We start from the raw sequence: 24,338 nt of genomic DNA on the forward strand, positions 1-24,338 counted from the left end.
ACACTGATAATAATCAGAAATGTTTCTTGAGCAGTAAATCATCATATTATTCTGATTTCTGAAGATCATGTGACACTGGAGACTGGAGGAATGATGCTGAAAATACAGATGTGCATCACAGAAATAGAAAATTCAAATAAATGCAACCTTGGTGGACAAGAGAGACTTCTTTCACCCTAAGCTTTTGAACGGTACAAATATGTAGACGTGCTTCAATTAATTCAATTTGGTTCAGGTCTGCAATGATCCACCAGTACAGTTCAGCAGCAATACTCCTGCGAGTCACAAAAATGATGCAGTGAAAAATATTCTGTCCTTCACCGCAATCGCACTGCATCACAACACCAACAACATCCAAAAAAAGACATGTGCTGGAGACCCGGGAGCTTTCACACTGCATCTCTGTCAAACATCGACTCGAGAAGGTGTTTTCTGCCAGGAGGCTGGTCTTTCCCCGTCTTCACCCCGTGAAGGATCTCAGCAGGGTTTACTTACGTAAGATCCTCCCTGTTGAATCCTGCACTGACACTCACAACCTCAGGAAACCTCTAAAAACACACACCTAGCATCTGCTTCCAGACACTAGCACTCAAATCTACTGGCCTGTTTCAGTGCTTTTACTATGTGAAACACACACAACCTTGCATTACAAACACACTAACCAACTACCAAATTTAACAATACTGAATGTTTTTCCATTGCATTCCAACTCTAATGCAATATTGAATATTTGCCACACTTGGAGCATTTTCCTCTCTTTTAGTGTAGAATACAAAAAAATTGCACATTAAAAGAGAAGAATGTTGCAGTAAACACTAAATGGATGTCCATTTCTAAATTACCAACTGGACAAAAAATAAAAATAAATAAAAAAATCATGAAAGCAATGCAACAGAAGTACACTTTATGATGCATAAGACTTCTGTATGATGCATATGCACATACGAAATAAAACAAAACACTTTAAACCTCAAGAATTGGGTAAATGAAAATAAACCGAACGCCTCACTTGAGAGTTATCTGAGAGCAAGCTGTATGTGAACAGCAATTCAATGTGCTGTAATCAGGTCAGTGTGAGTAAAGTCAAGGCATTTGAAGCCCATTATAATAAAGAAATAAGTGTCACAATCAAATAGGATAACACACAATAGCATTGCTCCATAATACCAGTTTAAAAACCCCAAAACTAGCATCAAAAACACCAGAATCACAGAGAAACAACGAACCTCAAGTGTTTTCCCATCAGAAGCATCTGAGCTGAGTCACTGAGCTTCTGTATGTGTGTTAACACTCCTCCGTTCATAACAACACATGCTACTCAAAGTCACAATCAATGTCTCTGGCCATCACCAGCGGCTCGCAGACTCACAAGAGCACAAGCGCACAACAGACATCACGAAACAAAACAATCAGCGCCATTCAGAGATGCTCACTGGATGTACTCACTCAGAAATCTTACTCTGAAAAATCCCCCAAAAGAACATTAAAGATGTCCATCCAAGCAACTGATGGACTGCACATGCATTTTTACACATTGCATGCATTTAAGTATTTATAATATTATTTGTAATACAAATATTCACTGAAAAACAAATTGAATATGTAACTGAAATAAACTAAGTAATAAAATTAAAGCTATTTAGGAATGTTTAATAAATAACTAATATGACAAATGCACAAAATTACTAAAATTTTAACTAAAATTAGTAATTCATAATACAATGATCACAAGAAATATGATGCATATGATGTATACTTTAAATGTATTTTCTAGAACTGCTGAAAATTCTGTTTAATCACTGAATAACTCAAACATTTACCGTGGTAACAAACACCAAAATTGAGTATTACTGCATGCAACACAACATGGATTAATAGAATTCACTCTAAAGTGATATTTGACACTGAGCTCACACGGTTTCCTTATTTTCTTCTCATGAGCTCATAGTATCACACACACACACTTTACGGTACACTGTCATTAATTTGCATGTTGGGAAGTCTGACACCGAACGCTGATGTTCTGTCTCCTGGAGTGTATAAGTAGCTCCCTCAGTGACAGAGTCCCTCCCCACTGGAGAAAGAGCCGAAAATTACAAAGAACTAAAAGAGACAGCTGTGTCAGACACGCTCAAACACACACACACACACACACACACACACACACACTATCTATAATAATGGCGCTACACACAGAATCTAAAACCAGAAGTCAGCCATTCTCAGATACTACAGTGTTACTAGCTTACATTGTGCTAACGCTATTACATGAAAGCGCATTTGCAGCCCAATTTACTTCCACAATGTCAAAGTGAAGCACACTTTTTTGATTTTAAACAAATGTGAAGTGCCAATAGGAACTGAATAGCATCAGAAAAGTACTCAAAGTAAACAAAGTCGATTGTTTTATTTCACGTTGAGTTCAATAGCTTGAAACTAAACATCCTGCCATGTTATGATGCAGTTTTACAGATGGCACTCGTGAAACTAGTTTACAATTAACTTGAACGGAAATGCTTTACTGAAAACAAGCTAGTAGATTGTTTATAGAGCCACAAGGACTTTCGATATTCACTTAATTTGGACTTAAGACTAGTCAACATTTGAAGTGGATCACAACCTTTCATCATAGTTTTCATTGTCCCAAAACCTAAAACCAAAATGCGTTCTTGTCTTGGGACAACTTTCATGAACTTTTTTTGCTCTGCTGTAGTTAATTTCCATTGCAAAGTACTTTGAAGAGGCATTCAGACTCTGACAATGATTATAATCACTGCATGTCGCCAACTGCACCCACCAGCATTTCACAATCTGCTCTCTTATTGGTTGTAGCATCTTTACAAATTTGCATAGAGCTAAACTCTTGCATCACCAACACTCCCAACCACTCAAACTGCCTCAAATCGCCAACTTTCACAATCAAATAATGACCTTTAGGCGCTGTGAAGTAGTCATGAGACAACTATAGCAATAAATGATATGTAGGAAGTATTCATAAAGTATAGGAAGTTACACAAATGCAATCACAATAGACATCATAAAGAGAAAGCAATAACAAAAGAAATACTGACTTACCTAATTGGTGTGTTGCAACAGATGATGTCAGGGAACATGGAGGAGAAAAAAGAAAGAAAAAAAATATCACTTTCAACTCTAGTGTACTTCGTATACATTCATAAAGTGATAAGGGTGATTCATATTCACTCTAAAAGTGCTAGAAGAGAAATACAAAGGGGTGGTGGGAAACCGAGAGAAGAAGATTGTCACTGTTAGGTGTCACCAGTGCTAGTATAAGAAACTAATCAAAACAGCAGAGATGCAAAATTGCGAGGGAACAACAACGCCTCGTCGACAAACTGCAAACCAAAGCGTTTGGATTAGTAGAGTACACCCTGGATCACAAGGTTAAAGGGGAGGGGAAGGGGGAGTCTTGCTGGTTTACACAGTTGTTGATTCATTGTGGAAGAAACACCCAATCAAAACCAAGCCAGCTCGCTTTGAGCGAACCCTGACCATTGCTTCCAGCTGATACGTGTTGTGTTAGTCATTGCGGTGCACAGTTTAAATCACTCAAGCTCAGGCTTGGAATCCACTCAGCCATGCATTACGTGGATCTACTTTCCCAAACGTCCACAACAAACCTTCCAAAGTGAAGATCGCTCCTGCTTTGAGCTCCCGAGGTTCTGCAAAACTAGGGAAGAACGGTGGAGCGGCCGGATTTAGTCCGGAATTCTGGGGAGATGGCAACTTCGCTTCAGGGGAGGTTGGACTCTTTGATGAGGATGAGCCGGGCTTCTTGCCTTGTTTGGATTTGGGTTCCTTTGGGACTTTGCTCTTGGGCGAAGGCAGAGGTGCAGGAACCGGGGTCTCAAAGGCAACGCCTTCAAGATCAAAGGGTTGACTGTGGTTATTAAGAGACCACGCAGGTCCAGATGGAGAAAACGGCGGTGCCGAGATCAGTGCTTCCATTGGGGGTACAAAACAAGTGCTTCCAGGGGTGGACGCCTGGGGTTCCTTTAATGCTGAATCTTGGGTGGTGTAGGTTTGATCTTGTCCAAAGATTGCTTCCTCAAAGGTCGCACCAGGAGAGACGAACGGCTGAGTGTCGCTGAGATTGCAAGCAAGAGAATCTTGTGTTTCCACGAGGATATCTTGGAATCCAGAAGACATGGACAAGGGGTGCTGGGGGGATAAATCGGGGGCTCGTCCGGGAGACTTCGGAGAGGGCATTGCAGGTTCAAGATGTGTTGAGGATGGAGGGGAAGTGGCCGTGAGGGATAGAAGATCTTGGGTAAGAGACATAGGAATGAGATTCTCATCGGTGAAGTCTTCAGGAAGCGACACAAGTCCGCTGTCAACTTCAACGGGTGATTGGGAGAAATCAGTTGCGAAATCCTGTGGCATGCAAGCCGAAGCAGGGACAAAGGGCTCTGCATGGATCGCCCATTCCTCGGGAATCTTCTTACGGCTTTTTGGCTTCTTGACTCTCCCACCAAAGTGACCGCCATCTTCCCACCCTCCGTCTCGGTCCCGTTCCTTGCGTGGGGATTGCTGGTGGGGGCTGTCAGATAAAGCACTTTCGCCCTGCACGTCCGTGGGGAAGTCGTACACCTCGTCCCTGGGCCTCCGCTTTTTCTTCTTCTTCTCCTTCTTACGGTCAGATCCTTCACCTTCCCTTTCCTCTGCATCTCCTGCCCCGCTATCTCTCGGGGACCACTGAGGGTCGGCCGTGACATGTGGGCTGCTCTCTACTAAAGGACCGGCATGGCGACTGATAACGGTGGAAACGCTGGGCGTGAAGGGCAGGTCAGATGGAATGCCGGCCTCATCGGACCAGCGGTCACCAAAGACACCTCGTATGCAAAGAAGAATTGAAATTAGAGCAGCACTAACTCCCTTTTATGCTCTCTCACACATTTCCTAACTTATCAATCACCACATTTGATAAATCTTACATTTAAAATCAAACAATTGTGAACATATTTTAAGATGCTAACCAATGTGTGCATGTAGCACCAAATAGAGCACAGTAAAAGCATGCATTATTATGATTTAGTTTAGTTTTAGAAATGGATAGTTGCAGCCTTGGATGCTCATTGGGCAATATTTCAATTATACTTCAATACACAATATAGTAAAATCTATTACATGAAACATCATGTAAAGGTTTAATTTCTATAACGAAGCAGTTAATTTAGAGATATGCTTGACAAGATATTAGATATAAGGTTAAATGACATAAACCGTAACTGAAGAACAATCTTGAAGCATGTAAACGGTACTAAAACAAACTTTCATGAAATGAAAAAAAAATCCATTCTTTATAGGTACGTGATCTAATTTTTCATTAAAAGTTTACAAGAGTAATCTACTTCTTCTTAAATATTAGACTTCAATAGAATGAATCTGGATGTATTTTGGTTTACTGTACAAGTAGATTTTTTGTTTTTAAGTCAAAAGTCGTCAAATGGACAAAACAGACCTATCAAGACAGACTATGAAAACAAGTCTTATTAATGAAAAAAACTTATTGTCTCTTTTACATTTCTGGAGAAGATTTGCATGAAACAGACTGGGCAACTGAGGTCAAGCATAATTCATTTGTGTACAAGGTCTAGTCTGCTCTATCCGAGGTAACGAGCAGATGATTTGTGGGGATTGTATTTGCACACTAACAAAGTAATGCAGGATGATTTTTCGTATAATAAATGGCAAGCCTGACTGACCCACATATCTTTGTCCTAGAACAGGAAATGCTCCCAACTTTGACAAACGCTGTGGCGAGGTTCTTTTTTAAGTTACGATCAAAAGTTCAAGTAACATTAATAGCACTTTCATTCAGAGTTACCTGGTATTTAAAAATGTTCTTGAAACTAGCACAAACACTTTATTTTTACATTGTTTGCTGAACATTTTTTATGAAACATTTTCGTTGGATATATAACTTTTTTTAAATGTTACTTGTTTAAAAATATTCATAGAACATTTAAAAGTTACATTTTCATAATGTTTGCAAAATCTTAAAACTAGTGCTGTCAAATAGCTTTTTGTTACATAATATATGTGTTCATTGTGTTTATTTATTTTGTATATAAATGCACACACATGCATCATATTTTGAAAACTTTTACTTGTGTATGTACATGTATATATTTATAGTCAAATTTATAAGTCAAACGAATAATCATGATTAATCGCATCCAAAATAAAAGTTTTTGTTTGCATAATATGTGTGTGCTGTGTGTATATATATATATATATATATATATATATATATATAGACATACACATACAACATATATTCTGAAAATATTTACATGTCTATATTTATATTCATATAATTTATATATATATATATATATATATATATATATATATATATATATATAGACATACACATACAACATATATTCTGAAAATATTTACATGTCTATATTTATATTCATATAATTTATATATATATATATATATATATATATATATATATATATATATATATTAATATACAAACGTAACATGTTTTTTCTTAAATATACACACGCATGGCATAATATAAATTATATGAATATAAATGTATATATGTAAATATTTTCAGAATATATACTGTATGTGTATGTCTTTATATACATAATAAATATACACAGCACACACACACACACATATTATGCAAAAACTTATTTTGGATGCGATTAATCGCGATTAATCGTTTGACAGCACTAATATATAGTCATATAATTTATATCACATATAAATATATAAACGTAACATTTTTCTTAAATGTATACATGAATGTGTGTGTATTCAAATGCATAACAAATATACACAATACACACACATGCATTTATATTATGTAAACTAAAACTTATTTGGGATGCGATTAATCGCGATTAATCATTTGTGTGCATTTTTTTTAAGTTTGCATTACCAAAATACATTTTTAATATATTTTAATGTTTTAAACATGCAGATATCATAACTGAAATTAAACATTAGCAAAATGGTCTTCGAATATTTCTGTTAGCTGGGATAGTCTGTAACATGAAGTGTGTTGTTTCTGACAATCTGTCCTGATATGACACGCTCAGACGGATCTGTGCTCTTCAGAACGATGGGGGGGGAACCTGTGAGAGTGCAATGCATTATGGGACACACTCCATCTGTGACTGTTACCCACAAAAAAAAGAAAGTCTTGTCATCATTTACTCACCGTTAGGTTGTTCCAAACCTGTACACATTCTTTTTTGGTCTATTGAACACAAAATATATATATATATTTCGAAGGATACTGCTAACCCCATACAGCTGTGGAGCCCTAAAGGCCCCTGGGATACCAGAGTGGATAGATTTGACTAGTTTGGACAACTAATAACGTAACTCAGTCTAGCACTCATTATAATGCCCCCCCAGCGGACATCCTAAGCTTTAATTACTGATAGATTAGATATTTGCTCCACAGGGGCTCCTGTAGGAATCCCATAATCCCTGATACAAAACACATGGGAAGTACACGAGCGAAAGCACTACGTATTAAGGAGATGAACAGTATTAGAAGAGAATTATATGCAATAAGACTTTACTGCTTTATAGAAGGATAAATCCTGGTTCTGTACCTGCAGATGTGTCCCGTGGGCTCTTGGGTGTCGTGGCTCCCAGGGGTTCAGCTGGTATTTTGGGGGGTTCGGTGGCTTGAGCAGCTGGACTCATAGGTTTCTCATGCACTACGGTCAAACCAGACGGTCTTTCCGTCTGGAAAGGAGCAGCACCTTTGATCACCTCCGAATTTACACTGGGCTCAGACAAACCTATGAGTCCAAAGACATTCGGAGAGAAGTCAAACACATGACATTTACTTTATTAAACCAAGTGTTTGTGACTGTTCAAGATCATTTTTTAGACTGAATCATTAAAATAACAATGCATTATTATTATTTTTATTATAAATAACACCTCTGGTGCTACTACTTCTATTAAATTCCTATAATTATTATTAGTGGTAGTACTAGGATTCACAATACTAACATTACATTTATTAATGTTTATTAAAATGATAAATACAAAAATAAGATTCTACAAAGTATCAAAGGTGTTTCATACAGTTAATAAATATGCTAATAATATTAGTTATAATAATTATTATTAAGTATTAGTATTACAATGGTTAATTTATAACATTAATATTATTTGTTAAAATTATTAAAAATAATTTATGAAGTATTAATAAATAAATAACTGAAGATTTCACTGTATTAAGCACATAACATTAATTAAATAGTAATAAACACTTGGCAGCCTACTTGACAAATATGCAAGAAGCCTCTACTTAATTGTCGTTAAGAAACAATCTAACAATGCAAAATAAAATATTTAATAGTCAAAAAAAAAAAAAAAACTTAAGGCTTTAAGTAAAACGTGTTTTGTGAAATACGATCTCATCAGCTGAGATGCTTCTATGATAGATGCATGAAATATTAAGATTGCACACATGCATGTTTCTGTTTGGCAGAAAGCGAGCGAGTCTGTAACAGGTGCTGCATCTGAGCCGAATTCTGATGTGAGCGTGACTCATCACCTCCCAAGAGCCCCTTCAAACCAGCGCCATCCTCAGCCATTGTCTTCCCTGAGAGAAACACGCCTGTTCATTACCCTGCTAATGAATTCATCATTACTAGCATTACTACTAATGCGTCCCATTAGAGTGCAGAATAAAAGCTCTGGGTTACATCAAATCAAATCTTTATTCATCAGCGAACGACCAGAGAGATGCTGGGGTTCTTCTCTGTTGACTTTCTACCAGATGTTACCACAGACTTAAACCTTCCCCGACATCGATAACTAACATCTCTACTGTAGATAGACGTGTGTCGCATTTAAAACAGGAATCACAGGAGGAGAAGATGTGGGATCTGCATTAAATTAAATCAGTTTAATTGCATTATAATAATGATTTTATCTATATACTATATATAAAAAAAAAATAATATATATATATATATATATATATATATATATATATATATATATATATATATATATATATATTTATACTATATTTACTATATATATATTTATACTATATATATATTTTTTTAATTTAAATTATACACTGTTATTGTAATATATTAAACTGTGATATTTTATATTATATATTTCGCAGTATTTCATATTTAAATGTATTCATGTATTTTCCCCTCCATATGAATTTTTTATTTTATTACAAAAGTCAAATAAAGTTAATTAAATTCAGTTTGAAATAACTAAAATTCTCTCACGCACACCAAGGTTTCATTTATTTGACAAAAAATACAATAGAAACCGATACAGAAATATTATTTCAATTTCAAATCACTGATTTTTATTTGAATATATAGTATTCATGGATCATATTATATATATATATATATATATATATATATATATATATATATATATATATATATATATATATATATATATATATATATATATATGTATATGGTAGCAGAATTATTAATAAAAATTGCTAATAATAATTATTAGTAATACTTTTTATAAAATATTTAATAATGAATTAACAATTTTGAAGATTCTACAGTATTGAATAAATTATTAATACTTATTATTGTTAATAATAATAATTATTAGCAATAATTAGCTGTAATACAGTATTTGGATATATTATTGATTATTATGATTATCAATTTATTATACAATTTTTTTTTTATAAAATATAAAATACCATGCATTTATATAATACTACTACTACTAATAATAACAATAAAATACTTGATCATTACTGCAAACATTACTGCCAAAACTATCAAAATTAAGTTTGAAATTAAATCTAGCTTGCATTGCACACTATAAAGTGATGTGGAGTGATGTCAGAGATCAGGTGATGTGGGTTCAGAGGTCACCTGTGAAGGCTGCGATCGGGCTGCTGTCCATCATCTGCGGAGCGCTGGACTGTGAGCTCCACTGATCAGGAAAACCAGACGCTGAGTCTAGAGAGAGACGATCAACAACAGAGCAGAGCGTGCGCTGCATTTCAATCAGAAGTGACCAGTGTTTTCTGAGAGGCTTTACTGAGACCAAACAAGCAGCCGGTTATTACGAGTCAAAGAAACAAACAGATGGAAATGTTCACTTGACATTTAATCAAAGAAACAATCGGTCAGTGTTTGAGCTCCTGTGATTCACCTGCTGGACCAGAAACACAGAGCATCCTAGTTTCAGAATATAACTGGAGGAAGAGACCGTCTCCGTCTGTTCACTGTTAATCTGACGCATATTGTGCACTAAACCGGAAAACTTGTTCTCCATCTGGCTAATGCTGGCTGACTTTACACAACTTCTGTGACTAACAACAAAGTCATAATAAAGATGCAACAAAACACTTCTGAGGAGAACTTCAGGAGACTTTATTCATTTAGACACTTTTATCCAGAGCAACTTACAATGCATTCATCCTAAAGGAAGAGCTCAGAGCTTTATATCATCAAATCCTTGAAAGATGCCTCGAGTTTAGTTTTTCGGCTTTTACATTTATGCATTTAGCAGACGCTTTTATCCAAAGCGACTTACAGTGCATTCAGGCTATACACACACACATATATATATATATAAATCTCTTAACAGCAGATTAAACTAGAAATACAATAGCAAAAAAAAAAACTATTTTGAGTTGTTTAAGTAACGTTTTATTATGTTAATTAACCAAAAAATCTAATCAAAGAAAGAAAAAATATTTTAAGATAACACAACAACAGTACATTAATTACACTAAATTATACTTTATCTATCTCTATATATAGTTAAAATAAAATAAAAATAATAATATAAAACATGCATATTTTATATATATATATATATTAGGGGTGTAACGATACGCGTATTCGTATTGAACCGTTCGGTACGACGCTTTCGGTTCGGTACGCGGTACGCATTATGTATACCGAACGGTTCGTTGGAGTAATTAATTATATTTGAAAAAAAAAAAAAAAGAGAGAGAGAGAAATATAATGATATGCGTTCAACAAGGTAGCCCAATAACCCAAACAACGTAACAGGCAACGCCCCTGACACTCCCGAAGAAGAAAAAAACACCATCTTATATGTTTATGTTAGGCTACTCAGCAGGCGCTCGCTCACTCAGTACGCGCTGAAGGCTCGTTGCAAAATAGCCAATGCGTTTAACAGACTAGAAATGAGAAGATCCTCCAGTAACCAACAGGTCTGGTGTTTGGGTGCACTTTGGATTCCCTTTAAGCTATAATGGTGATGGCAAGAGAGTGGTGGATAAAAAAACAACGGTATGTCGCATCTGCAGCGGGAATAAAAAAAAAAAAAAAAAACACCAGCGGGGATATCTGGGATATATGCGTCAGTACTATCTGGGAAAAGACGAAAAAAAGGAGAAACATGCACGCAGCAAACTATCCCTGCAGCATTTAGACACTGTAGCTTACAGGGAATCCAACCCAAACACCAGACCTGTTGGTTATTTTAGGATCTTATATTTCTGGTCTGTTAAATGCATTCGACATTTTGCAACGAGCCTTCAGCGCGTGCTGAGTGAGCGAGCGCCTTAGGGGCCGTTCACATATCGTGCCTAAAAATGCATGGAAAACGCTAAGCGCGTCTTTCTCCTCCTTTCCAAAGCGCTCGGGCAGAAGCGCTCATGAGGCGTCTGTCTTTGCTAAGCAACAATGACGTGCTCTCTCCATGAGACGCGGAAATTTCAGCGAAGGATAAATGGATTTGCAGCTCTAAAAATCGCTTGCAGTAGCTCTGCTACTAAATTTATTTCAAAATTGCAATCCATATACAACTATGATCAGCTGATCCTTCATCTTGGCTGAGCTCTCAACGTTGTTACGGGAAAGGATGAAGCTGATTGGTTAGTTCTTGTCACATGACCCGCGGTGCGCTTGCGGCATTCTGAAAAGTTGAGATGTTTTTACATTTTGCTGTATCTAAAACGTATCGAACCGAACCGAACCGTGAATTTTGTGAACCGTTACACCCCTAATATATATATATATATATATATATATATATATATATATATATATATATATATAATTATTTTATTTTCTAACTATAAATTTAATAATATTAATATTATTATTAATATTAATAATGTTAAATAATATTATTAATATTTAATAATTATAAAAAATATATATTTTTTAAATATAAAGCACGCATTAAAAGACAAAAATATAAAACAGTGTTTAGAAATAAATTTGAATCTGATTGCATCTCTATTTTCTTCAGCTGTAGGTTTTTCTAGTGTTGTCTGTTATTGCCACTGAATCTATTTCAGAAGAAAAGCCTGCATCTAAACGACATCAACACAAAGCAAACTGTGTCTAAGTGGCCAGTTCTTGACTAAAATCATCTGCATCGTGGACTCGATCTTATATTGGTAAAGCTTTATTTCCTACACAGATAAACTCACCTGAGAGTAAGTGTGTCCCAAACGTCTGCTGCTCGCTCTGAAGAGACGTCTCTTTCTGTGGCATCAGTGGATTCACGGCGCCTGTAACACAGACATCAAATCATCTTTCCGTTCTGATGACAGACTATGATCCATGCCTTCAACACATCACACACACCGCACGCTATCCTCATGCACACTAGAGTTAACACACAGTTAAAGTGCAGAGACGTGTCTGTGTCTGGCACGATGTGAACTCATGATCCCTCTGTGTGGGGAACCTCCAGACTCGATCCTGATCCTCCCACAAACCCCTCCGGCGGATCCTCAGACGAGCGGCTGACGCTGAAACGACCCGACAGGACCGAAGCCGAAGTGGAGCAGTGTTTGGACCGGTCCTGGGGGTCAGAGACGGGTTCAGCTCGGTCTAATCATCATTTATTGAACCTCAAGTTCCTGTGTTTCATTGAAAACATTGGCTGATTAATTTGGCTGATTCTCGCAGGCGTTCCTGATGGGGCTGAGCATGCTGGGAAATCAACAACTGGCGGGAATCGAGAGAGGAAAATAGGAGAAGATGCCAAAAAAACATGGCTGTCTAGCCCAAAACTGTCAGGTCCTGTTGAGTTCTCCTCGCTGATGCAGGCTGCTCGACTTTGAGGAGTGCAGTTAACTTACGAACACATCAAACACGCTCAACGATTACCAGCAATTATTATCTCAACTAAATGAGACTGGACCGCATCTCTATTCACAGAATGCACTTCCACAGGAAGCTCAACAGGAAACAGGAATAGGAATTATTCTGCTAGTCATCGTTTTAAGACTTCCATTATACATGTATTTAATTTAGACATGGTTCAAATTATTATCCATGATAATGAACAGCATGTGAGCCATAGACAGAAAGTTGAAATATCCCAGATCATTATTATTAATAAATTATTATTTTTTTAATGTACTTATTTATTATAAATAATAATATGAAAAGCCACTTGATAATTAAAAATCATTATTTTATTAAGTTATATATATATATATATATATATATATATATATATATATATATATATATATATATATATATATATATATACTCTATTTTATATTTTAAATAAAATAATATTTGATATATATATATATATATATATATATATATATATATATATATATATATATATATATATATATATTTTCTTTTTTTTTTTATTTTTTTTTTTTAAATAATAATCACCATATGTAAACAAACATAACCAAATTTATAGATTAATAAAATAGTTATTTTTTTAAAATGTCATGATTTACAAACAGTATTTATTATTATTATTATTATTATTATTATTAACGGTTTACTGGTTGTGTCCTCAGAACGCGGAGAGATTTATCCAAATCTGAGTCAGTAATTGTTTCTATTATTTTATTTATTTGTGTGTTTGTTTATTTTCGATGTCTTCAGTCTTACCCGCAGAATCTCTCTGATATATATTTTTGTGGACAGTGATTCGGTCTCTTTTTCTGGTTTTGGTGTGTGTGTGCCTCCAAACGTCCCATGGGCCACACAGACCCCGTCTATTTTTACGCCGTGAGCGCGCTGAAACCCTGTCCAGCAGACGATCAGCATCTCGTGACACGTCTGCCAGAGCAAGCAGAGCGATGACACCGAGTCTGGGTGACCCTCTATCCACGTCTGCCACCGCATCCTAATAATAATCGCTCTCAATCAGTCACTCACAGAGAAATGATTTACACAGCAATCAGGAGTCTTCCAGAGCGAGGTCTAGAGAGGACAGGAAGAGGAAGACGAGGAGTGTGTGACCTCAGTCTGACCCCGCAGACGCTCCTCAGGATTACAGCGCTTGTGCAATGATTTAAAACACGTCCCAAATCTGCAGACGGGGATTATGGGAAACAGCTTCTTCATCAGAGGAGAAACACCCTCAAAACTGACCTCAGCTCAGATTAGACTCCAGGAAGACAAGTAAAGCTGAATTAAGAGACGAGACCAGGACGCAATACTGCAACCACCAACTAAAACTATCACCTACAGTATTAGATCACTCATAACATACTTTTACAACCTTTTTGAGAGAAAAAATTAAACTTTAATGGTTATCAGCTCTCTGCAAAAAATAAATAAAACAATTTATATATATATATATATATATATATATATTTTTTTTTTTTTTTAATGTATACATGAATATTATTATATTTCTAATATAAATCATTTATAATACAAACATAATTGCATATGTTTAATAAAATGCAAAAATTAATAGGCTATTATATATATAAATTAAAAAAAATCCAAACTTTCAGGTCATTAAGAAATGACACATTTTTGATAAATGGTTGCATTAAATAATAATAATAATAATAATAACAAAGCATTCACATATTAGTCTAAATTAATAATGCAATATACACACACACAGACTTAAATACCAGCTTTTACTAAACTTTTTTTGTGGGTTTTTGTTTTTGAAGAATAAATTAATTTAATTTATCCAGGATGCATGAAAATTATAAAAAAAAAAAGGGACAGTAAAGACATTTATATAAGTTGCAAAAAACTTGCATTTCAAATAAATGCTGTTCTTTTAAACGGTGTATTCATCTGTGAATCCTGCAAAATAAAATGCATCACGGTTTCCACAAAAATATGAACTGTGTTCAACATTGATAATAATCAGAAATGTTTCTTGAGCAGTAAATCATGATATTAGACTGATTTCTCAAGACTGGAGGAATGATGCTGAATCATACGGATAAATACATCATGCACAGGAATCTCCTGCGGTCAGCATTACGTTAAGAGCGTGTCTAATGTGTGTTTGGTCGAGCAGTGGACACATCTGGATGAGAGCTGGACTCAGCAGAGGTTCCCGTCCTCTGGAGGATCAGGGACACAACGGCTCCAGATCGAGCACATCTGCTGCGGGCCGTCCAGTCCTAAAACAGCCTGAAGTAGGCCACGCTGACCCATATAGAGCTCCCGCAGGAGCCAGTGCTGCAGAAACACACCGAACCACAGCTATGATGTGTGAATATTCTGACAATCTGGAATCTGAGGGAGCAAAATCATCTACATATTGAGAAAATCATCTTTAAAGTTGTTCAGATGAAGTTCTTAGCAATGCATATTACTTATCAAACATTAAGTTTTGATATATTTACGGTTGGAAATTTACTAAATGTCTTCATGGAACATGATCTGTACTTAATATCCTAATGATTTTTGGCATGAAAGAGGAATTAATAATGTGACCCATAATGTATTGTTGGCTATTGCTCCAAATATACTCCAGAGACTCAAGACCAGGGTCACATTTGTGAATTGTTCTCCAAAGAGTCTTCCATCGTGACTGAAAACATCACGAGCAGCTCTAAAACGAGTTCATCCTAACGTCGAATCCGAATCAGTTCTGATCAAAATCACCAACAAATCACCAGATCCCAAGCACAAGGACAGACCGAAACCCTCCATACAAACTTTATTAACTGAGTGGACACTGGAGAAATCACACACAGATTAAATAAATAATACAACCTTTACAAATGCACTAATGCAAGCCGAAACATCGTATGAATATGAGCCATGAAATAAACCGGTCATTTTCAGTTCTTTTAATAAAAGAGCATGTAAGACAGTGTTCAGTGAAGGTTTGAGTCCGACAGACAAATCAGTCAATCATTATAAACACATGCAGGGGTTAAAAACAAACGTAGAGTTGAGAGAAAGAGAGATCTGAGTGAAGGAAACACACGAGTGCAGAGTCAGGCCTGGAATAAACTAACCATCTAATGGCTTTCATTTATATTTAGCTATAATGCTACCTGCTCTATAGATATTAATATCATCTGCGTATCTGGCCTTTGACACCCGTGTGTGTGTGTGTGTGTGTGTGTGTGTGTGTGTGTGTGTGTGTGTGATGAACTCTGGCAGCTGAGGTCTCAAAGTGAGCATTAACATGTCCAGACAGGAGGACAGGGAAGTGTACATAATGTGTGTATCAAATGCAGCAATAAACAGACACACACACACACACACACACACGTCTCTTTGGGCGACCGCTGGATGATGACAAACAAAGCTGTGTGCATCAGAACTAACACGACACACTCATGCTGCATGTTTACAAGTGATTTCACCAGCAATAAAGTCTGTCTAGCACAAGAACAGACCTAAAGTCAGCATGAAACTACTTTCACAAGCCGCTTTACTTCCACACTGTGATGCATTTTGGGCTGAAACAGAAGTCAGAGTCAGAGCTGGGGTACTACGATTACTCTTACTATTTTCAGTTAGGTTTTATTTCCCATATTTTTTTTCTTTATTTTAAAATGTTGTTTGATAAATAAATAAATAAATAAATAAATATATATTTAAAATTTGAAATTAATTTGAAATTTAGTTATTTTTTTTAGATTCAATTTAACCAAATTAAAATATAAAATCTCACAACTTGTTTAAATAAAATAAAATAATATTTAAAATATACACTCTTTATATTTCATTTAAATTAATGTTTTATAACAAATAAAATATTTAAAAATAATAATTTCAATATTATTTTATCCTAGTAACAAAAATGTTTTACTATAATAACCTTGGACAGAGCCGGATTTTTGCAGTGGATTGTGGGAGATCTGCTCTATTTGATATTATTGCTAAAACATTTATCACATGTTCTTTACTGACAATTTAGCAGCCTGAAACGATGAATGAGAAATAATAATAATGTGCTCTAATAAACCATTCACAATGAGAAATGTGCAAAGTCATTTAATTGGCTTTTCATGTTGACTTTAATTGTTGAAATGTGTTTGTGTGAGCAAGAAGAGAAGCCTCACAGTTGTGTGTGTGTGTGTGTGTGTGTGTGTGTGTCCGCGGCCTGTCATCACCAGCTAGATCATCTCTCTCTCTGAGCTACCGTTCCCTCAGAAGATCCCGTTTCCTCCGGTGGTGTGTGTTTGGAGCGTCCCGCGGCCGCTGATGCCGCTCTACAGTGCGTCTGCCATGACTTTGCCGAAGAGGAAGAGGAAAAAGTCTTTAAATGAGAAGCTGGAGTGTGTCTGACAAGCAGAAAGTGTTCCAAAGCCTAGTGAGCTGCCTACATAGTCAGCATTTTAGAGCATCATAGTGTGCTCCTCACAGAAAATGACTGGTCTATAAAGTCAGGTCACATGATTTTTTTAATTTAAGATTCATTGTAAGGCAGCATTGTGGACAGGATATCTCAGATAACATAGCAGGTGCATGCAAAATACAAATTAAAAATATTTAAAAAAATGTATCAGTCCCATTTGTTTGTCTTCTGGATGTCATATTAAACGCATGTTTTATGCATATAAAAATGTATATTTAACAATATTTTAAACAATGTTTATGCCCCGTGTGCTGCTTATATTATTCGAAAAAATTCCTATTTTACATAGTATTTTTAATAGTTTGTTGAAATAGTTGAAAGCCATGTTTTGTATTACTTTGTTAATATAAAGCATATTTTATCCAATATTTGATTTAATTTTTGTGTTAAAACTAGCCAGAGATGTATGGTTAGGTATAAAGTTCCTATTGTACCTTTAATAAGAATTATGTTTATTTAATGCATTTTTTTTAATTCAATTATTGAGTGCTTCTAGAATGTTAAATCAATGTTATTTAGTTGGCAGTAGTGATCATAACCTAAATGTGTCAGGAATTAAAGGCAGGGTAACTGTGGTGAATATTTCAATCTGAACCCAGATTTGATCAAAAAACCTGACCCTGTCCCGTGTGAGCGGCCCCTTAAAAGGCAGCAGCCTACGTAGACGGCAGCTCACTAGGGTTTGGAATCAGGGTTTTCTCCCTCCGTCTCCAAACACATCCATGTCCTTAAGCAGGTGGTGTCAGGAACAGGTTTTCCAGAAGCTTCAGCGGCGAGAGCGAGAGCAGAAGAAGAGGCAGAAGATCTAGTCGTCTGAAGCGACACACAGACACGACGCAGGGCAGAAACACACAGCAGACGGGAAGAGAACAACACACACACTGGTTAGTACTTCACACCTGTCAATCAATCAGTCTGTCGCATGCAGCATGCACGGCCCCGCCCACAAATACACAAATAAATGAAGGCATGCTTAAAAACGGCTCTATTCCCTGGACATCTGCGTCGGCTGCAGCTCACACATCTATATTCTCTGCCCTACTTACTTCCTGCAAGAACAGCAAAGAGAAACTTTCCATAATCATGATTGGTGGAGACGCAGAGCTCATGCAGCACAACAGCGCCATCTGAAGGACGCTCATCAAAACACATCACGCTTTAAATGAGGGTTGCCTTCAAGATCATTACTGGACTTCTTATTTTCATCTTGCATTAAATGCTTTATAAAATCAATCATGCACTTTTGTCTTCTTGCATCATAAAGCAGAAGAGTGAAATCCCAGATTAGATGGTCACTTTGTGAGCTGCAGTGACGAAGCATTTTTGTGCATCAGCATGCGATGCCCGTCAGACTCGCCCCGTCTGAAGCATTTCACTCTTGTGTGCTGAGAGCGGAGCGTGAATTATTACGGTCATATGAGTGTGTGAGAAGAGACAAACACTGAACCCACAAGAGCAGAAAACACTGATGCTTTGGGCTGAAATCACGACACAGGACTCGGGAGACGACATGCACGGTCATGACAGAAATATGAAGTGATGGATCGTAATATGACATGGGTTAATGGAGAAAAAACACAAAAAACAATTACTAGGAATTTATTACTAATCAAGACCTCATTCAAAAGGGGGTGGGGAAGCCCTTAAAGATGGATTTTAATTAATATAATTAATGGAAACTAAGACTAAAACTAAAGCCATTGCTTTAAATAAAAATAAAAATAAATATAAACAACTCATTTTAATTCAGATTAATTTGATGCACTGAAATATTCAAAATAAAAAAGGTATATAGACATTAAAATTAAATATATATATATATATATATATATATATATATATATATATATATATATATATATATATATATAAAATGTATAAATAATAATAAAGAAAAAAATTAAAAATTATATATATATATATATATATATATATATATATATATATATATAAATTACAGAAAAACCAAACAAAATTACTAAACCTTAAAGATAAAAAAAAGGAAAATGTATAGTAAAATTAATAAAAAAACTATGATAGTATCACAATTACACTAAATTAACACTGCCTTACAAATCCATTAAAAAGGAAAATATCAACCATTTAAATCTTAAAATATAATAAAAAAACAATTTGAATGCCATGTGGGTTTTTGTGCGTTTTCAATATAATGTTATTAAAAAAAATACATATTTTCCCAAACTTTTGTGTTAAAAACAATCAGGGTTATGTATTTAGAACCAGTTCTGATTTTACTTAAAATATTAACAGAAACTATAAAAGTATCTCACTTATATTAAAGGTAAAGACTACAGCTGGATTCCTATGGACTGAACAAAATCAGTGTCTGTAAACGAGAGCAACAGATTTCTAGGTATATGGGTACATTGATGTATTTGACGTGCATTAATGAACATATTTGACAACATCAACTCTATTTGAGTGACCGTGCACCCTCACAATCTTAACTCGTAAGCATCAACAAACAGGAAACACAAATAATCCTAAAGAGTCTGGCCAAGTCAAATCCCGCAGACAGACATCACGTGACGGAGGATGACAGATATCAAGATTGAGGAGAACTGTAAGAGGGTGCTATTTAATGCACTGCTAACGGGATAAACATGCAATTACAAAGTCAACTAAAAGCTTGCTAAATGAAGGTTTAAGTCTCCTAAACGCCCACTGAGACGAGTGGCTTCCCGTCCAACAGAAACAAATGATCCCAACTGAAAATAAGCATGAGAGAAAACATGCAAACCAAGGTATGACTCAAATAATGGAGCGACACCCGAAACCAAACTGGGGCAACGAGAAAATCTAAAGCGTCTCTTACCAGGGTTTTGAGCCCCTTGGACTTCCTGCTGTACTGTACTCGGATCTACACACACACACACACACACACTCCACAATTAGAGGCGTTTGAATAAGAAATCCTCAAAAGCCAAAGGGAGATTGCTGACAAACACACAGTTTGCTCAATGCAAACAAACTCTTGGAAATCAACCAGACAGACGCCCACAAAGATTCACACGGGCCAATATAAACCAGAAGAAGTTTAGCAACATTCAGTGAACATCACCAGTGACTGAAACAGGGGAGATCAGTTTGCAACTTAATAATAATAAAACTGTAAAAAGAGATGCTGTACAACTGCTATTATAAAAAAGGTCATGCATTAGAATCAAAATATATGATGCAACAATTTCAAATTAAATGCAAAAAAATGCAATGCAATAAACGTATAGTTAAAAATGCAATGCAATAAACGTATAATTAAAAATGCAATGCAATAAACGTATAATTAAAAATGCAATGCAATAAACGTATAATTAAAAATGCAATGCAATAAACGTATAATTAAAAATGCAATGCAATAAACGTATAATTAAAAATGCAATGCAATGCAATAAAATAATAATAAAAAGGAAACCTACAAGAATCAGAACATGCAAAAGGTAGTCAAAATAAAAGATGCATGGCAATAAAATGCAATGCAATAAAATAAAATGCATTGCAATGAAGATAAATGCAATGCAAGAAAATAAAGCATGTTAGTAATAGATTAGCATTATGCATTACACGCCTGGTGTTTTCGTGGGTAACCTGAGCAGACTCACCCTTCCCGTCATTGTCCAGCAGTGGGACGAAGTTGGTCTTGTCAACCGTCTCTCCGACCTGATCGTCGAAGGTCTCGGCCTCCAGCGTGGCCATAAAATCCCTCTCCACCATCTTCTCCAGGTCAGGCTGAGGAACGCTGTCGGTCAGAGCGTCGGTCAAGCTCAGATCCGCCATGACTCTTACTCTAACAACGAGAAGAAAACATGCAGATTTGATCATCACAATCATAACTACATCTGCTCATTAATATTCTGTCATTCATGCACCACAGCAAAAACACTTTCTATGATGATGATGTCATACATTATGATGCAATCTCTTGACATGGACAGAGAGATGTTGAATTATGTCGTCAGAAAGGTCTACTCGTTTGATTATGTAACAAGCTCATTATCAGAAGCAATCAAAGCAGCAGATCAAAAACTAAATCATCTTGAGGGTCAAACCAGCCCAAAAGAACTCATTTCCTTCTTTAACTTTTTTTTTTAAAAGCCTGTGATCCATTCGCTGCGTCTCTCTGCTGATAATCATAATTTGTGTCTTCCTGTGTTGTGTAATCTCAAGACTTTGTGACTGTGTTTTACTAAATCACAGAGATTAAAGATGTGGCAGCGGTGTAACGCAGAAGGATTACAGCTGTGACACACACACACACACACACACACACACACACACACACACACACACACACACACACAGATTAAACAGAGCTATCCTGAAGCATCAGTTCAACAGGCTTAGCTGAGAATAATTTCTCTCTTTAAAATTTAAAATGCACTCAGTTCTTAGCAAATAAATAGTAAAATAAAAATAAAATAAAATTATAATAATATTTATTTTAATTATATATTAAAAGTAACAATAATAGTACAAAAAATAGAAAATTCTAATTTAATACAATTTTAAATATATTTTTTAAATGTTTTAAAATAATAATAAAATAAATACAATTAAATGCACTGCTAAATAACAATAATAATAAAATAAAAATTGGAATATAATTTTTTTATATACAAATAAACTACTACAAAAAAAATATTAATAATAATAAAAAAAATAAATATAAAAATAATAAATAAAAATAATCAAATAATAATAATAATAATAATAATAATAATAAAATGAAAACAAATAACAAAATATTTAATAAAATTAAATGAAAAAAAAAAGAAGAAAAAAATTGGTCCTTAATCTTGAGCTGAGTCACATGTAGCTGTTAAATCCTGTGTGGCGTCCTCTGTTGGTGAGGAAGACAGGAAGTTCCAGAGGAAGAAAGGGGCTTTCAGACAGGAAGTGGGTGTGAATATTAGCTGTACAACAGCAGCGGCAGCTACTTCAAATGAGCTGAACTTCCTGTCTGCACTCAAGCATGCAACTCGATTTAAGGCTTTCATGAGATCATTACATCGTCTGTGGTGAGGTGACATCATACATTATTTTTAATAAAATAAAAATACATGGGAAAAAAGTAAACCAATAAATTAAACAAAAATAAAAAGAATTACACGAAAAAAAAGTACAAATGAATTAAAATAAACTAATAAACTCCATTGATAAAAAAAATGCCATTAATGACCAATGTATTCATATAACTGTTGCTTTATGCTTTAAAAAGTCATGCATTATGCTGACCACAACTAACGGGTGTTTTTAGCTAGGACACAAATGTATTTCACGGCTTTTTGCTTCAGTTGCATACGAGCTGGATTCTACAGGATCTGAGCTAACATATTAATAATTCATATACAACATTAGTTCACTGCTGTAGTTATGACATCAGTTCAGGAAAGACTGGACCACTTTCACCAGGTGACTGGGACTGAGTGTTGGTTTCAGGTCAGTCTGCAGTCATTATTAGCATTATATTGTCTATTATATGTCCTGATTTATTTAGTGAAGTAGATGTGTTTGTTCTCAGGTCGTGTGAGGCCTTTGACACAGTTAAGCCTGTGTAATCTACTGCTCCACACACACACACACACACACACACACACACACACACACACACACAGGTATGCTGCTCACACACACTCCATAATCTTCTGCACACATGAGTTGAGATTGAATCGAGGGTGTGTCAGGAATCCAAACAAATATTATCTGATCGTATTACACACACACACACACACACACACACACACACACGAATCAAGAACTAGAGATTCATAAAACAAATCTCACCACACAGAGAAATATGATTCAACGTCTCCATAATTATTTGATTTCCATTAATGCTATGAATTTAATTTTAAAACAGTTTTACAGAACATTTCTTTTTTTGGTAGTTTTACTTGAAGATTTGAAAGAAAATAATAAAACAAATAAATAAAAGAACAATAATAAAAAATATAAACAACACACATCAAAATTATGAGAACTATGAAAAGTAGTAAAACTAAAATCAACTTAAAAATCATTGACAAACAGCAAAAAATAAATAAAAATAAAAAGTTCAATTAAAATAAAAGTCGGTCAGTTTCTCTCAGTATTTTGGGACACCGTCGGACCGTGCACAAATGATCGATAACTCAAACACAACCATCATCTCTAACTTCTATTCCTCTCAGTCTGGTTGAGTTTCCTTCACTAACTTCTGCTTTTTTTCTGCTGATGCTTCCATGCTGACAGCATGATGGAAACATGTGCTACGGTCATGTTCAGAGAGAATCCTGCTGAGTTAGTTACACCCTCAACGTCTTCATGGGTCACAGACGAGACACTGTGTGAACCAGTGTTTTTATGACTGCAGACCTTATGTGTCTGGCTGAATAACAACATGCAGAACATGCATATGCAATGAGAGAGGGAGAGAGAGAGTGTGTGTGTGTGTGTGTGTGTGTGTGTGAGAGATCCTCCCAACATTCCACAGATGCCTGGAATTCTCTGGTGTGACACTGCAGCAGATTTAGAGAAGGACTGGACTGTGACTCACACACACACACACACACACACACTCGGTCTCTGTGCATTCACCTTGCTCTGGGTCATCTCCTGACCTTTGACCAGCTTCAGTCAATGATCAACACACATGAACTGCTCTAGTGACTGTGGCTCACTTCACACAGCGGTGAGAAAATCAGACAATAACTCACTCGAGCCAGGAGTGAGTTAAAAAAAAAAAAAAAAAAAATCTTATATAAAAAAAAAAC

The 24,338-nt window shown here is 35.5% G+C and overlaps 1 protein-coding gene across 10 annotated transcripts in view; it reads right to left on the bottom strand.

The window, feature by feature from the left end:
• The window catches only part of LOC128012938 (microtubule-associated protein 4), a 56,204-nt gene that overhangs the window by 25,438 nt on the left and 6,428 nt on the right, over nucleotides 1–24,338 (bottom strand). For 5 of the 10 annotated variants that reach the window (XM_052595544.1, XM_052595536.1, XM_052595537.1 and 2 more), the window contains exons 2-7: nucleotides 21,189–21,373; nucleotides 20,405–20,449; nucleotides 12,440–12,520; nucleotides 9,894–9,980; nucleotides 7,611–7,802; nucleotides 3,642–4,853 (exon numbers count right to left, since the gene is read on the bottom strand). In XM_052595544.1, coding sequence (XP_052451504.1) covers nucleotides 3,642–4,853; nucleotides 7,611–7,802; nucleotides 9,894–9,980; nucleotides 12,440–12,520; nucleotides 20,405–20,449; nucleotides 21,189–21,363 — 1,792 coding nt within the window. In that variant the 5' untranslated portion in view covers nucleotides 21,364–21,373. The remainder of the gene's footprint in view (nucleotides 1–3,641; nucleotides 4,854–7,610; nucleotides 7,803–9,893; nucleotides 9,981–12,439; nucleotides 12,521–20,404; nucleotides 20,450–21,188; nucleotides 21,374–24,338) is intronic. The other 5 variants (XM_052595538.1, XM_052595542.1, XM_052595543.1 and 2 more) reach the window with 3 other exon arrangements.

Source organism: Carassius gibelio, chromosome B24, assembly GCF_023724105.1.
Source record: "Carassius gibelio isolate Cgi1373 ecotype wild population from Czech Republic chromosome B24, carGib1.2-hapl.c, whole genome shotgun sequence".
Taxonomy (NCBI): Eukaryota; Metazoa; Chordata; class Actinopteri; order Cypriniformes; family Cyprinidae; genus Carassius; species Carassius gibelio.